General features: G+C 35.8%; 1 protein-coding gene across 1 annotated transcript in view; it reads left to right on the top strand.

The window, feature by feature from the left end:
- The window catches only part of itga8 (integrin, alpha 8), a 114,183-nt gene that overhangs the window by 60,941 nt on the left and 35,720 nt on the right, over positions 1–17,522 (top strand). The window contains exons 15-21 of the mRNA XM_052144140.1: positions 231–338; positions 5,107–5,162; positions 8,050–8,204; positions 10,743–10,880; positions 11,140–11,207; positions 11,425–11,572; positions 13,276–13,368. Of these exons, the coding sequence (XP_052000100.1) occupies positions 231–338; positions 5,107–5,162; positions 8,050–8,204; positions 10,743–10,880; positions 11,140–11,207; positions 11,425–11,572; positions 13,276–13,368 (766 nt within the window). The remainder of the gene's footprint in view (positions 1–230; positions 339–5,106; positions 5,163–8,049; positions 8,205–10,742; positions 10,881–11,139; positions 11,208–11,424; positions 11,573–13,275; positions 13,369–17,522) is intronic.

The raw sequence follows: 17,522 nt of genomic DNA, 5'->3' as shown, positions 1-17,522 counted from the left end.
AATTGGGATATGAGAAAGTGTTTTGACATCCCAAAAATTACACACTTTAAATGTAAACATCAACAACTGGATTTGGTGGATTCTTACTGATTATGTGCTGCTTTTATTTTAGCTTCCTATTTAACTTCTACATCATTGGGGGGAAAAAATTAGATATCAATTTTAGAAGTATCTTTATTTATTTTTGTGATATAATTCTCACTCCATTGCTTCATTGTTTTCCATGTCAGGGCAAGACCAGTGGTAACTGTGGATGCTCAGCTGATTTTGACACCCAGAATTCTCAATCCCGAGGACAAGTCCTGCCGCAAACCCAATTCTGATGACATTGTAACCTGGTAAGTGTTCCTGTCACCAATGTTTCGCCAATGTGGATTAATAAAATATACTCTTAGGTGCTGACACAGATAGTGACCCTCATGTACTACATGCTCAGTTTGACCCCTAAATGTGTACACTTTAACATTTTATACACCAATGAAAGCGCATATTTTAATATATCTGTTCGAGGTTAAGTGTTCAATTCAGTGGGACAGATAAGTTGATCTTTAGTCATGGCTATGGGTAGACCAAATCAGTCTAGGCCAAGTAACTATTGCTTATTCAGAGGTTTTAAAGCCATGTGGTGTATAGTACCACATTACAACAGTTTTTTCTTTGTGTTTCTGGATGTTTCAATACATTCTACCAAGCCACACAAACATACACAAAACCCTGCATTCTTACCCCATATGTGGATGGATTTTGAGTCCCACAAGCAGTTTTGGGCCACATGACTGTAAACATACTGAATCTGTTTGGCTGCTTGGGGTGCCTGTATGTTAGGCTTGGCATGGGGAATAAAGGACTAGAGGTTTTGGAGAGACAAATGAAAAGAACTGAAGTGCAGAATTCTGCAATAACAAGAGAGTAGCTTAGTAAAATAAATGAACAAACTGTGGTTGGAAGTAGAGAGTGATAGAGAGAAACACTGTGTAACAGTGATGAACAGAGAGACAGAACAAGACAGAAAGAAACCGACAATGACAGAGACAATGAAAGACTGAAAGCCCCTTGCTCCCTAAAGTGATTTAAGCATTAGAAGTGTGGTTCTACAAATGTACATTTTCATTGGTTTGGATAGACTTTGAAATATGCAATATCAACATATTGACAACATATATAACGTGAACCATTTTACGTTTGTAAATCTTAACAAACCTTCATATGTTTACAAACAATTTGAGATACATAGAATGATGAATTCCTGGACTATATAGGTCAATTTTATTGGATTTGTAATAAAATATATTAATCAAATATTTTTAACAGCTTCACATTTATTTAACGCATTTAATGCATTAACCTAATTTGACATTACTTTGATTTGTGAAATGTCATAGTATACATGTATAAAGAAATGTAAGGAAATATACTGGATGGATGGATGGATAGCTAGCTAGCTAGCATCTGCATGATTTTATGCATTGCACTGCTTCCACACAATTGGCTGATTAGATAATCGTATGAATTGTAGGAAGTAGGTTTACAGGTCTTCCTAATGAAGTGCTTAGTGAGTGTATTTCTGCCATACATAGATAGTAAGAGAAGTGTGGGTAGCATTCCATTCCGAACACCGCCATTTTCTGGAGTGCTTTTCTTGTGAAGTTCAAATTCTAAGTGGCATTTGACACAAATCATGTGAATTTTATATTCAAAGTGGATAGCGACAGCCTGCTAGCCGATTAATTTTTTTGGAATATAAGGGTTTAAGAGATTGAATGTACATTGCAATAAATATGCAGCCGATGGGGACATGTTCTTTTAATTAGTCAACCTCCAAACTGCACTTTGGGAAATGTTTAATGTTACTTGAATTGTTGCTATTTTAGTGCATTTCTATCTTTATATTGTAGAAGGCTTTGTTTGGAACATTTTAACAATTATTGTTACACATTGTTTTGTTTTCCTTCTTAAAAAAGGAAATAAATGCGTTTTGACTGGAAAAGAAGTATGTATGTGTATATATATATATATATATATATATATATATATATATATATATATATATATGAGTCAGATTTCAGCATTTTAAAAATCTGCGATTAATCACGATTAAATATTTTAATTGACTGACAACACTCATTTTATTTAAAACCGTGTTTGCCTAATCTTTGATTGGGTGGACAAGACTCACATTTGGGTGGGTTCAGCCCACGTTTGCCCATGCCTACATCCTGCCGGTACCACCATCCAAATTCTGATCTTAATGCTCATGCCAAACCATACACACACACACACACACACACACACACACACACACACACACACACACACACACACACACACACACACACACATGGGTGCCATTAATAGCCTGATGAGTGGGCAGTAATCATAGATGGCAGAAGGGCTGCAGGGTAGCAAGAGTTCCACCAGGGTCAGAACGTGTCACAGGGGAGGAGCATTAACGAGACATCATTGAATTATGAAGCAAGGCCACTTCCTCCCATAAATAAACAAAAAACTCTTTCTCCTTTGACCTTTACTATACAGCACACACATGACTCTGATATTTTGCTGTACATTTTAAAATGTACTACTACCTGTAGGGGTCACTGAACAGTTTTAGTGGTTAGAGCACAATACACAATGCTGGATTCCACCAGGAAGGTCTCATGTGTGTTTCATGTTGTTCATGAGGCAAAGCATCCAGCTGTTTATCTCTAATTTAAACACAGACATTCTCAATGCTGTGTAAGTGTTTGTGTGGAGAGGGCTAATTGGGTGTTTCTGATTAGACATATTTAGACTTCATGGAACTCTACGCAATGCTATGCATAGAATTGGACCTTTGGGTCATCAGGACTGCAGTTGTAACTCCCTGAGCACAGATATCATCACAGGTTCCACAGAACGGAAATACAGTTATTGAACACCAGCTGGAGAGGTGCGAGTATCTTAGAATAAGTGTTTTATTTGAAAAATTCTTCTCACATCACAGTATGTGTGCGTGTTGTTAGAGTGTGCATACATGCGTGATCTTACACTGATTAATAACCCTGCAAAGTTCAAGGTGAAGTTCATAACTTTGTGTGGAAATCATTTGTTTTAAGATGGTTATTTATATCTCGTGTGTCAATGGGAAATATTCATTTTAGACAAACATTCCTTTTGCTAATAGATTAGAAAAAATAGAAGAGCAGGGAGACCTGCAACAGATGGCATGGCCCCCACAGCATGCCCACCACTGAACTTCAAGTCAGTCAGGGATTACATGAAGAGACAGAAGTAATTGAGAATCCTTAATAGATAGAAGAACTGTGGCATATTGTCCAAGAAGCTTGGAACATCCTATCTGCCAAAAAACAAGAACAACTGTGTCCAGGTGTAGGTAGGAGAATTGGTGCTATCTTGATTGCAAAGGTGATCAAACCAAATATTGATTTAGCTTTTTATGATTACTGGTCTTTGTTTGACATTTTCAATGAAAATGATTAATTGCATTATTTATGAAGAAATCCTCACTATTCAAAATTTTTCACAAGTGCCTAAAACTTTTGCACTGTACTGTATATTTTTGGCCCAATACCCTGATTTATCTCTGCGTGTATACATTGCATGCAGGCTTATTCAATGTGTGCATGCCTCATAAATGTCTGTTTGTGTTTTGATGTCAAAACTGGAGAAAACAAACTACCATTTAAAAATCAAAATTAAACTCGATTTCTTGTGTCTGGTTTTTATAATTAGCGGATTTGTTTTATCAGCATCAGCACACTCAATAGCATGCTCTAAATCCCCAGTCTTGGTTTTATTTGTGTTAAAGGCTTATGATTAAGGCTAGTTTTAAAATAAAGCCCAAAGGCAACAAAATTGCCAGCTTTAGATTCCAGCAAATTAATTGTGTGGGTCATAGCCGTGGGAGACAAAACATCCTGTGCCAAGGTGATATTGGATAACAGTATGTGTGGGTGTTTGCAGATTCAAATTTAGACTTCATGAGCAACATATAGTTCCATTTAATTTCATATGTGGTTTCAGTATGTTAGAGAATTTAACAAACAATGCAGTGTTTGTACGAGAATTTGGAGAGTGGAGGAGTTTTTAACCCCTTCACCTCCTTTCCTGACATGAACAGGAAGTTGTTTTGGCTATTGCTTTGGCCACTATAACTGCTGGCCTCTATTACCAGACAATCAGAGATGAAGGGAGGAGAAAACAGACAGAAGAGACTGAAAGAGGGGAGACTAATTCGATTAAATCATTAAATGTTGAGGAGCACAAAATCTCTCAGCATTACATGTCTCCATTCAGCTGTGCATACAATGATGTAGTGCAAGGTTATTCAACTGGCAGCCCGTGGGCCAAATATGGCCCGTTTGAAGTTTTCAATGGCCTGTGTGAAGTTGTCAGTTATCTCAGAGGCTGTTTACACTGAACTCATTTTGTGTCTGTTCATGCTGTTTTTAAATTGTGTTCCTATGCAACATACGTTAACACGTTAGATGAACGTTGTACATGTCTCAATGTTTTTACAGTGTCTCGTTCAAGAGTGGCTCGTTTTTTAGACTCTTTCAGAGATTGCGCTACGGATGTTCATTATCCATAATTGTGACGGAATGAGAAGATTAAAGAACTAAAATCATGGAAACAGAAAAGTTCTGTTCATTAATTTGGTCAAGAAAACTTTGATTTGGAAAGTCAAAAGTTTAAATCTTAACATTTATAACACACTTAGATTTGTGTAACATCTGATGCAACTTGACCAACAAACATAGCGCATAGAGAGAGCAATTTTCAAACTTCAATGTTGTTGTTTAATAAAAAATATATTATCAGACTTAATTACTCTCTCATAAACACCGATGTTTTATTTATTTTTAGTAAACAAAAATTATAGACATACTGTAACATGTTATTCTTGGCCTGCATGCCCTGAAGATTTTTCCATCTGGCCCACTTGTCAATCAAAAGAAATAGCACTGATGTAGTGCATTCACGCACTCCTTCTTATAAACTGTCCTCTACTTTTGTTATGTTAACACTGCTTATTTGTTGTCATTGCTTGATTCATTTATGCTGTACTAAATAATCTCTCTCTCTCTCTCTCGCTCTCTTTTGCAGTCTATCAATAAAAGTGTGTGCTAAAATCTCTGGGATTGGAATACCTGATTCTGTAGGTAAGTGCATCAGTTTTATAATTCACAAGGTGAACACTGTTAACTTCACTAATAAAAGCAAATTTTTATAAATGCATGTTTCCCCTGGTAATGGGGATCCTGGAAATATTGGTAGTTAATAGTTATTTCCAGATATCGAAAGTCATGTAAATGACTAAAATATATAGAAAATCATGGAAATAAAATCTATAAATAAAATCACTAAGCACTTTATTAAGAACACCATGGTCCTAATAAAGTGCCCGACAGGGTCTTCTGCTGTTCTAGCCCATCTGTCTCAAGGTTCGACGTGTTGTGCATTGTGAGATGATATTCTGCTCACTACAATTGTTCAGAGGGGTTATCTGAGTTACCGTAGCCTTTCCGTCAGCTTGTACCAGTCTGGTCATTCTCTGTTGACCTCTCTCATCAACAAGGCATTTCCTTCCTTCTTTCCAAAATTTGGTCGAAATCACTAAGATCACCTTGATTTTATGCATTGCACTTAAATATCTTAAATGATACAACAAAATTCGTAATTTTTTTTAAAAGAGGTCTTAAATTTGTGTGTGGAAAGAAAGGATTCGTGATATGATCTAATCTGATTATCAAACTTAAAAAGAATACGATTTAATTAAATAAATGCATGCGCTATGTCCTTCAAAGTGAAAACACAGCACTGTAATTTCTCCAAGCACGTGGGAGCTTGTGAGTGTTTTCAACTGTTTCAGAGTAGTTCACAATCAATAAGCAATATCAGAAATTTATGACAAACGATCACAAATGATCAACTGTTAATGAAATATGACAATGTTTGTTTTTAATTGTTTATTTTGTGATATGTTAGAGTGCACATTTGATATCCCTTATTTGTTTGAATGAGCAGCTGGAAGCAGTGAAGTGCAAATATTAAAAAAATAAAAGTCCTGGTTTATTTCAAAGTTAAAGTGCCTTTAAAGTTCAATGTTATTAATCAAATCAAATTGAATGTGTGCCCCTGCCTGTTTAAGTAAGAGTCTGTAATACATAATTTATTTTGAGATTGTTTTGGTATACATATTACGGTATACATTTTATTTGTACAGGTCTTGAAAAGGTCTTAATAAGTCTTAAATTTGATTTTAAAAGCCCTGCAGCAACCCTGTACATAGATATGTCTGAAGCAGTAAGAGAAGTGTGGGTAGCATTCCATTCCGAACACCGCCATTTTCTGGAGTGCTTTTCTTGTGAAGTTCAAATTCTAAGTGGCATTTGACACAAATCATGTGAATTTTATATTCAAAGTGGATAGCGACAGCCTGCTAGCCGATTAATTTTTTGGAGTATAAGGGTTTAAGAGATTGAATGTACATTGCAATAAATATGCAGCCGATGGGGACATGTTCTTTTAATTAGTCAACCTCCAAACTGCACTTTGGGAAATGTTTAATGTTACTTGAATTGTTGCTATTTTAGTGCATTTCTATCTTTATATTGTAGAAGGCTTTGTTTGGAACATTTTAACAAGGCATTATTGTTACATATTGTTTTGTTTTCTAAATAAAATGCATTTTGACTGGAAAAATTATATATATTGTGTCAAATTTCAGCATTTTCAAAATCTGGGTTAACACTTTGTTAAATTCAGTAATAAAAGCAAATTGTAATAAATTCATGTTCCCCGTGGTCATGGGGATCCTGGAAATGTCAGTAGATATAAAAAATGTTATTTCCAGGCATCGAAAGTCATGTAAATTACTAAAATATATAGGAATTCATGGAAAAAATAAATAAATTTGGAAAGTCATAGAACTTTCTTGAAGATAGTAGATATACCTTTCTCATTATGCTCAGCTCTACCATATTTATCTCTATAAAATGTTTTTTTTATTTTTTTTTATGTATCCTGTAATCATGAAGGACTTCACAAAAGATCACAATGATCAGATTAATTGTAAATGTAAATGTTACATTTATTAAACAAATGTTGTCATCTTATCAGCAATTATCTTTTAGAAATTATTTTGGATATGTTTCTCCATACATTAAAGATTTCATACAACTCATAAATGTTGCTCCAAAAAAATGAATGACTAAAATAAAACTAATTATATCACTATGCAATAGCTATTATCTGCGGTGGGTCCTTTAAATAAACTCTGTGACAATTTACTGGTGTTTACACTAAGCTTAAAGCAGTTTACCCTCTGTGTGTGTGTGTGGTTTTCGAGGACAATTTTTTTAGGTTACTAACTGGTAATTACAAGGGTATTATGCTATAAATGTGGTTTATGAGGACATTTCTAGTGTCCCCATAATTTAAATAGCTTAAACATATTAAACAATGTTTTATTGAAAATGTAATAATGCAGGAAGTGTTTTGTTAGGGTTAGATTTAGGGGGTATAATCTATAGTTTGTACAGTATAAAAATCATTATGTCTATGGAAAGTCCTCATAATGATAGGTAGACCAACATGTGTGTGTGTGTGTGTGTGTGTGTGTGTGTGTGTGTGTGTGTGTGTGTGTGTGTGTGTGTGTGTGTGTGTGTGTGTGTGTGTGTGTGTGTGTGTGTTTGTTAGCCCTTGTTGTACTTAAATTGTCTTAATAATGGCCAAAATGGAGAATCTGCCAAACTAACTTAAACCAATTGGCAATAAAGCCTCTTTCTCAGCCTTTTTGAAAGTAGGCCAGTTAAAAACTGAATGAATATGGTTTTAGAGATGACAAATAATAGGTGTGCATGTGTTTTCTGAGTGAGAAAGACAAACTAAATGCTTGTTTATGTGTGTGAGAGAACGCATTTGTTGGAAGCTGCATTTGTGTTGTTCAGAAGCTCCAGTCATTAACCTTAATAGCGTGCAAGTTTTATGGTCCAAAACTCATTTGTTCCAGACAATAGCATGCCTTTCTTTCTCTCTCTCTTTCAGCTCTGAAAATGGACCTGCAGTTGGATTGGCTGAAGCAGCATGGAGCAGTCAAGAGAATATTGTTTATGGACTCTAACCAGCACCACAGAATCCAAAATTTGGTTCTGGGTCAGGAGGACCGCCAACATTGCCACAACTACTCTGTTTACCTGCGGGTGAGCCTTATAGTCCACACACAGCATATACCACTGATGTATTGGTTCCTCATGAAAAATTATTGTTCTATTTTCTCTATAACTGAACCCATGGGAAATTTAATTGTTAGTCAAACCAAGCTCCTAGTAGAAAACAGCTCATCTGTTAGACAGAATAAGTGATGTGGGAACTAAGACATTTCCACCCCTCTGTGAGTGTCTCTCAAAAAGTAGATGAAAAATTCTGTTATGCTGAGGTGACTCATAAATGCAGTCTTAAAAATGTCTGTGTGTTCATATGATATCACAGGCTGTGGCAGGGCGGAGGTCGGGGCCGGGTCGTGATCATACACACCTGGTCCCGTATTAGGCTAATCAAGCCTCTGAGGTTTAAAGGTCGACTGCAGAGTATCGTGCGGGAGAGAGAGATCGTTAGCGGACATGTCCGTCATGTGTGTGTTTGTGCCTTCTTTTAAGTTTATCATTAAAACTATTATTTATATTGAAAAGACGGTTCTCGCCGCCTCCTTTCCATTGATCCCTTTACACAGGCCATGGGAAATGATTTTGCCAACTACAATAGTCACAGACAAAATTATTTATTATCACTATGATATATGGCAGGTCTAAAGCAAAAATATCATGAGAGCAGTGATAATGTTGATAATAATATACAGTAAGATTGTAAGCCTATGACATTTAAAGGCAGGAGTAAAATAGTTTAATAAGTATCTTAGAGAATTTGCGTTTGGGGGGTGCTGTGATGGGCAGTTTAAGTGGTTTACGAGGACTTTTTTTAAGGTTATAAACTGGTAATTACAAGGGTATTATGCTATAAATGTGGTTTATGAGGACATTTCTAGAGTCCCCATAATTCAAAGCGCTGATAAAACATACTAAACAAATGTTTTGTTGAAAATGTAAAAATGCAGAAAGTTATTTGTGAGGGTTAGATTTAGGGGTAGAGTTAGGTGATAGAATCTTTAGTTCGTACAGTATACAAATAATTGTCTATGGAGAGCCCTCATAATGATAGCTGCACAAAAATGTGTGTGTGTGTGTGTGTGTGTGTGTGTGTGTGTGTGTGTGTGTGTGTGTGTGTGTGTGTGTTTGTTTAACTATATTTTGAGGAAACATTTGCCACCAAAAGAGAGCTAAATCTGACTAAACCTCCCTTTAAGCACATTCAGGGATGTATATAAAATTTAAATCGATTCATAAGCAAATACTGTTATGCAGAAAGTGGTCTTTTAAATTAATATTTTGGGTTCAATGCAAGTTAAACTCAAATGACAGCATTTGTGGCATAATACAGATAAAATACATTTTTGACTTTTTATATTAAAAAAAACAAATCTGGGTTCCAGTGAGGTACTTACAATGGAAGTGAAAGGGGCCAATCCGTAAGCGTTAAAATACTCACTATTTCAAAAGTTTAGTCACAAGATATAAACAGCTTGTGTGTTAAAATCACTTACTAACCTTTTCTGTGTAAAGATATTGCCAATTTGACAACTTCGTTGCCATGATGATGTAATGTCAACAAATCCTAAATCCCTGAATTGACTGTAAAAATGACGATTTAAACAACTTTACAGCTCAAATAATAACAGAAGAATGAATGTAAGTGCTTTTAAAAAATTATACGTTTCACATTTCTTCTTTTAAACCATCCAAAAATTGGCCCCATTGACATCCATTGTAAGTGTCTCATTGTAACTTCGATTTTTGCTTTTTTTTTAAAGAAATGGAGGGACAAATCAAAATAATTTTTAGTTGTGGTCAGTATTATGCCACAAATGCTGTCGATTGAGCTCATCTTGTATTGAACCCTGAATATTCCTTCAATAGTTGGGTAAGAGTCTTGTAGTCTACAAGAATTATAAGAATTAACTTAGCTTATATAAAAAACAATATAACTCTGTGTCATGTCCCCATTTAGATAACCAAGTAAACGTGTATGTGAATGTGAATCTACAATATCTTTTCCACCACTGGGCCGAACGGTTCTCGTTGCGGAAATGTTCAGCTCTGTACTGATCCGGGCTCATTGGCACGGTTATGGTTTCTTTTTCCACTGTGGTGCCGCAAACTCATGATTGGAATGGACTGACTGAACAAGTGACCAATCGTGGGTTGCCACATACTACTGATGTTCCACAGTTGAGTACAATTAGCTAAATGTGCAGAGAAATCCAATTCAGGAACGGTTTTTAAATGTACCATATCGAAAGGCTGCTGGAACAGTTACTTACCCGATGGTCCAAAAGCGGCTTATGTATGCAAAACCACAAATATTAATGTAATTATTTTTTTTGTTGTTGTTCTAAGCACGTTTGAAGCATGCCTGTAAAGAAAACTTTGTTTCATTTGATGTCAAGAATGAATGCGAAAGGAAGAAAATATTAAAAAATGAATAGAAAATGAGAAAAAATAATGATACAATATAAAGTACAAGGAAGATGGGAGAGAGAGGAGAGAGGGAACACAGTGCGTAGCATCTAGTAATTCACTCCTGTTTGTAAACCACCTCTCTCTCTGTCTCTTGTTTCTTTTTAGAATGAGGGGGAGTTCAGGGATAAATTAAGTCCCATCAGCGTGGCACTGAACTACAGTCTGGATCAGAACTTCTCCCCTCCTGGATTACAGCTGCTGCCCATTTTAGACCAATATAGCAAGACCTTCCACCATGAGCAGGTTTGCATGCACTAATTAGTGTTTATCATTGTTTGTATGTGGTTGCATGCATGAATCTGTTCATGTGCACATTACATTGATAAGGAAGGCATGACATGTGGCAAGACATTATAACTGATTTGTGAGCATGTTGTTACTGATAAACATCTGATGTAAACAGAGTTAACGGTAGAGGGAAAACATGAAGACTTTAGGATCTATTCGGTGTAAAAATGAACCAAAAGTGACAAAGAGAACATGTTTTTTTCTTCCTCTTCAGGTAAACATCCTGTTGGACTGTGGGGAAGACAACATATGCATCCCAGATCTCAAACTTTCTGCTACAATGTGAGTCAATGCATGCATCTGTCTGCCACTGAGTAACTGTTTGTATATTTGTTTTAATTTATGTGTAGTGTTGAGTCACATATATTTGTAGTCTTACATTTTTTTTTGTTTTAATAGCATTGTCGACATATGCCTATTTATAGCCTCAAGTATTCAGACAACAAATGTGTTGAAATCAACAAGTGATTTTAAACACATGTTTCATTTCTTTGTATAGGGATCAAACAGAACTTTTAATTGGGGATGACAACTTGCTTATGTTGAGCATTAATGCAGCCAATCAAGGTGAGGGAGCATACGAGGCGGAGCTTCACGTGATCCTCCCACCAGAGGCGGACTATATTGGTGTGGAGCGCAGACGTGAGGTACACAACACATTTCCACCTCTCTAGGAATTTGTAGCAGATACATGCAGGTGTATCATGGGAAAACTTGTTCAAGAACTGAAGCACAATAAAGTGACATGTACCGTTAACAACCATTACATTAATTTGTTTTTTGTTCTGAAGTCTTTTCAAAGTACTTAACTAAAATGACTTAACAAAACCAATTAATAGGTTATTTTTTCAAATGCTCACTGAAAACTTAATTTGGCTGCATGAACTTCATCTTGTGTTCTCCTTGCCTGTTGAGAGAACATGCAGGTAACCTGAGATGGCCTTTGTTATACACTGTGTGTTTTTATAAATACTGTTATCAATATATTGATATGTCATTATCAGATCAATCTATTTTTACCTCCCTACATACTATTAATAGACCTCAAAAATTATTTTATTTGGGTGTGCAAGCTTACGTTTGGATGACATTTACACATCCTGACACACGTGCCTATGACACTGATATGTAGTGTGTTGTCACTGTGTGTGTGTGTTTATGTAGGTCTGGGTGGGCGATTGGATATGAAAACTGATCTGATAAATATTTTACTAAGTTACAGTTCTCTATAATGTTTTCATTTATAGTTGCACTGATTGCAGAATGTCTATGTCAGTCTGGCTCTTTCTCCACTGTGTTTAGATTATGACTCACTCGATGTGTCCTTTTTCTCTAGAAACCTGGTCATGCATACATTTATTTTGTTTTAGTGGGCACCCATTTAGTTATAACAATGAATAAATATTTTACGTATGCTTAATATTAATACGAAAGACAATTTACAAAGTTTTGCTGCTTGGTGCAACAGCTTAACGTGAGCTCAGGTCTTGTGAATTATCAGATATACTAAACTTCTCAAATCTGTAATCCATTTCTGGCTGAGAGTTAAAAACACAAACATGGGCTCTGCAGGGTCTTTGATATAATTATAAAGCAGGAATGCCGTGAATGTTGATCTAATTATGGGTGAGGTCTCATTTAAAGTATAGTCGAAAACATGCCACATGTCTAGGTGTACTCTGAAATGCACTGCCAAGATTTTACAAACTGCTTTTCTCATTTTATACCGTCCAACCCAACACGTTCACTTATCTTCAATCATATCTTTAACTGTCATTCGGTCATTCCATCATTCTGTTCTTGCTTCCCTGCAAACATGCTGCCTATTCCCGGATTATCAAATAGACACTGACGCTCTGCTGAACTGACCGCGGAGTTTATAATTGCTCTTTCTCTCTGACAGTTATTAGCTTAACAGATGCAGTATATAGCTGGTAATTGCAGAGTGGCTCTAATGCGATTTGCACGGCTACATTATCTGCTCTCCTGGGACAGACTGGTTATGGTTTTAAATTTTTTTTGGTGAGAGGAAATGGTTGCCAGAGAATGGAGATGAAAAAAAAGAGAGAAAGATTTAGGGATGCTAGATGAGATGACAGGGGGAAGGCCTCAGTGATGTATGGTGTGATTTTTATCAGAGAGTTCATCTTGTTTCTTCTCTCCCTCTCCTCCTTACGTTTCCTTTCCTGCATCCCCGCCTCACCTTGTTTTCACTGGCTTGTTTTAGGTTGGAAGTGTATATACTCGGTTTTGTGTTCATTAATCATTCAGCATGGTGTATTAACACAAAGAGCTATCAAAGCAAAGATAATGAACAGTTTACATCTCTCTCCTGCTCTGTCTCTCTTAGAATCTTCAGCGTCTGAACTGTGAGCACCGGACAGAGAATGAGACCAGAGTTGTGGTGTGTGACCTTGGAAATCCAATGATGGCTGACACAAATGTAAGAAACATGTCATAGAAACTCTATTTATGTAATGTATATTAGTTAGTGAGTGAGTGAGTGAGTGACTAAGTGAGTGAAATAAGTAAGTGAATTACTGAGAAGGTACATTAACGCATGACTGAATAAATGAGTGTGTTAGTGAGTTAGTGAGTGAGTTAATGAATGATTGAGATATGGAGTGAATTAATACCAGTGAGAAAATGGATGAAAGGAGTGATTTATTAAATTAGGAAGTAAGAGATTAAACAGCTAAATAAATTAATAAAGAAGTTAATGAATGAGTGAATAAGTCAGTGAGAGGTTAAATTAATGTGCAAGTGTATGAATAAGTTAGTGAGTGAATGTATGAGTAAATGATTAAGCCAGTGAGCGAGTGAATACGTAAATGGATGAATGATTTATAATTAATGAGTGAATGAATATTTGAGCATAGGCGTGATTGCATGAGGGAGGGAATTAATAAGTGAATGAGAGAGTGAATGAATGAGTGATTTAATAAATTAATGAATGAGCAATAGAGTGAATGGCTGAATAAATGAATCAAGTTAATGAACTGGTGAATTTTTTAGTGAATAAATCTTTAAGAGAGTAAATGAATGAATGAGTGATTCAGTAAATATAAATGAGTGAGTAAATGAATGAGTGGGTTAGTGAATACATAAATGGATTGATGAATGAATGAACAATTTTACGAATGAATAAGTGAGTGAGTTAATGAATAAGTCATTGATGGAGTGAATGAATGATTAGTTCAATAAATTAATGAGTGAGTGTATGAATAATTTAATTATTGAGTGAATGACTGAATAATGAATTAGCTCATGAGTTTGTGAGTGTGTGAGTGAGTGAATTCGCTCTGATGCAGAAGAAGGTAAAAGTGAAAGTTCTGGAAAGGATAGAACATTGGGTCATTTCTTTAGCCTCTGTTGTTTTTTCCGCTCTTGATGGATCCAGTCAGATCCAGCAGCTGTGCAGCCAACATCATCTCAGCTCAGCTTGGATTTAAAGCTTGAATCCCTCAGAACTGACAACATTAGCATAAGTGAGCAGAACAGAGAGAGGGCTGAGAAAAGAGCAAGACATAATATTATTTCCCCCCTAATGGCCAAACATTGTTAAGCTCTGTCAGTTTGCTGAGACTTTAGGCCCTGTATAAGACACCTGCATATGCATCACACACATCACACAAACATAGACAAATCAATATAGCCCTATTAGTGTAGAGCAGGAAGTTGAGACTTTGACGGAGAGAGACAGATTCCTTCAATTATGAAACCAGAGATGAGTGCTTGTAATGTACAAAAGCACGCACTGCAAACAGATCATCCATGTACTGATACACTTCACATTCTTTCAAACACACACAAAGTTCATAACTAACACTGACATTCATTGACTCAGACAGCATCTGCCTCTGTGTTGAGTATAAATATAGAGACATTTTTAGATGACAGTGATATTGTTTTGATGAACAGCTCTATCATTTATCTTCCATCCAGAGGAAGGAAACCATGTTTGTGTGTGTGTGTGTCCTCTAATAGAGTAATGCAGATGTTTCTAAGACTGCTTGCCTACTAGCTCTTACTCTCGGGAATGTGGCTGTTATATAGATGTGTTCATTTATGTGCCATTTGGCTTATATCTACTTCAACCCTGCTAATATGAACACATATGTCAGTGTTTCCTAGGTGGAAAAGTGACATATAGTCACTTTTCCACCTAGAGTTCTGGTACTCCCCTAGAGGGACTTTCTGAAATGAAAAGGTTTGTATTTTTGAGAAAATAATGTTTATACATGGTTTTTGAAAAAACTAAAATTTTAAGTCATTGAAATAAGTCCTTATAACACATACTACACATGTTTGAGAACTGGATCTTGTAGCCTAGAGGTTTTGCTACAAAATGATGTGAAACCCATCCTGATCACTCATTCATACAAAACAATATACTAATTTAACTTTTGTAAGACAATTTTAGTGTTAGAAAGGTCATATGCGAGGAGGCGTGAACTATCATGAATATTGACAAAGACAAAGACCCCTCCCCTGGGCCTATCAATGAGAAATGTGACAGAAAGAGAATAAATGTAAGGAGACTTAATGATCAAAATCAAGTTTTAAGTTAAAAGAAGTAATCTGACTATACATTTTCTTTACATAAAGACTTTACTTAATTTTATACCTACACTACCGTTTAAAAGTTTTAGAAGAAGTCTCTTCTGCTCACCAAGGCTGCATTTATACAGTAAAAACATTGTGTGAACTCTTTTTACAATTTAAAACAATAGTTTTCTATTTGAATATATTGTAAAATGCAATTTGTGATCAAAGCTGAATTTTCAGCATCATTACTGCAGTCTACAGTGTCACATGATCCTTCAGAAATCATTACAAGATGGTGATTTTCTAATATGGGCATATTTAAAGTGCATTTTACTAATTTACACCTGAACCCATATTTGCAAGCACAAGCTTTGTTGATGATAATGAGGCAGCATACACACTAGTTAAAATATAATCTAAACATTCATATTATTTTTGTATCAACATCACAAATAACGTCACAAGATAATGGTGAATAATATCTGAGCAATAATTTATTTGAGCATAACAATGTTTTTGCAAAACTGAAATTACTTGCTTCATAACATGTTTGGCTGCACTTTTCAAGTGAAATATCCAGCAGGGGGTGCCAAAACCAAGCTAAATGAGGTTGTAATCTGACAAGGATTTAAGATGAAATGTAGAGGGAAGTTTAAATAAAACGTACCTCCCTAACCTAAAAATGTACCTTAAACGTAACCACCAGGGTCCAAAAAGAGAAATGAGAGTTTAACAAAACAGACATCCTTACCCTTAACCAATACCTAACCTTAACCGATAGTGTTTTAAAATGCAGAAGTGAAATGAAAAGCATATATTCTGAAGCAACCGCATCAATTCGTGTTGCTTCTATGTCTCTGTCATTTCACATGTCAGCTTGAGTTCTTGTGTGGTTTTGAAACGCGGTCCTCCGAGTCCAAAGTCCAATGCTCTATGAGGTGCTAATCATATTGGAATAAGTGAATATATGTAGGGTCTGTAATACAAGTGTTAAAATTTATAGTTTTTCAAAAGATGCGTTAGAGTAAAAGTGCCTCAATATAATAACATAGCAGTGTCTGAGTAATAGAGAGGAAAAATAAGTATTTATAAAGTCATAATCAGCCATTGAAGTCATGATTTGAGCAAAAGCTAATAAAACACACAGTTGTTGTAGCGCCTAGAGTTCATTTCACCTGGAAACTGCAAGAAATTGTACCTGGAGACACGTATAACACATTTTGCAAACATGGACAGAGTCACGTTTTCAATATGAGACCAGGTTGGTACTTCTGTGAGTCTGCAAAAGAGGAAAAGTCTCCACGATTGTTCAGTTTCTCGTAAGAGTTCTCATCTAGAAAGATACTAAGGGATACGTTCTAAGTCTGTAGGTGGCAAAGGGCCTTTGCATATGCACACACAAACGGAAACTCCGTAGTGACGTCATATTGTGTTGACTCCTGCCGACTCTTCACGTTTCTCATTGCTTTGTACATCATATGTGTTTGATCAATCACAGGATGCAGCTCCTCCCACAGTCCCCTCTTCTCCCAAAAAGTAACTTTGAATCTGAACTAAAACAAAGTCCCTCTAAACAGCTAAGAGAAACTATAGTTCCTCATGTGTGAAATCAACAAAAAGTACCTAAAACAGGCTTTTGTTCCTACTGTGGGAAAGGGCCTTTACACGTTTGGATACATATGCCACAATTCAATACTTCTTCGCTTCACTTTTGTCCAGTACAGCGCCTCATAAAAGCATTTCTGGTCATACTGAGTAATACATTTTTTGCATATTAAAACAACCTGCTTCTTTATTAATTTAACTTTAGGAAATTATATAATTGCACACATGAAAAAATATATTGATACACAGATTTGAGGTATCAATGCAATATTGTGGGAAAAATAATCGCAATATATCGTTATATGATTGTATCAGCACAGCCCTGGTACATTCTCTATTTCTCTTCTGTCTCTCCAATCTATTTTCACTCCTTTCTTACACATGCTTCTGACAGGTTGATGTTGAAAATTGTTAATGAGAGTCTGTGAAAAAAAAAAAAGTGGG

This window comes from Xyrauchen texanus, chromosome 15 (genome assembly GCF_025860055.1).
Source record: "Xyrauchen texanus isolate HMW12.3.18 chromosome 15, RBS_HiC_50CHRs, whole genome shotgun sequence".
NCBI lineage: Eukaryota > Metazoa > Chordata > Actinopteri > Cypriniformes > Catostomidae > Xyrauchen > Xyrauchen texanus.
This window is presented reverse-complemented; position numbering and strand designations above follow the sequence as displayed.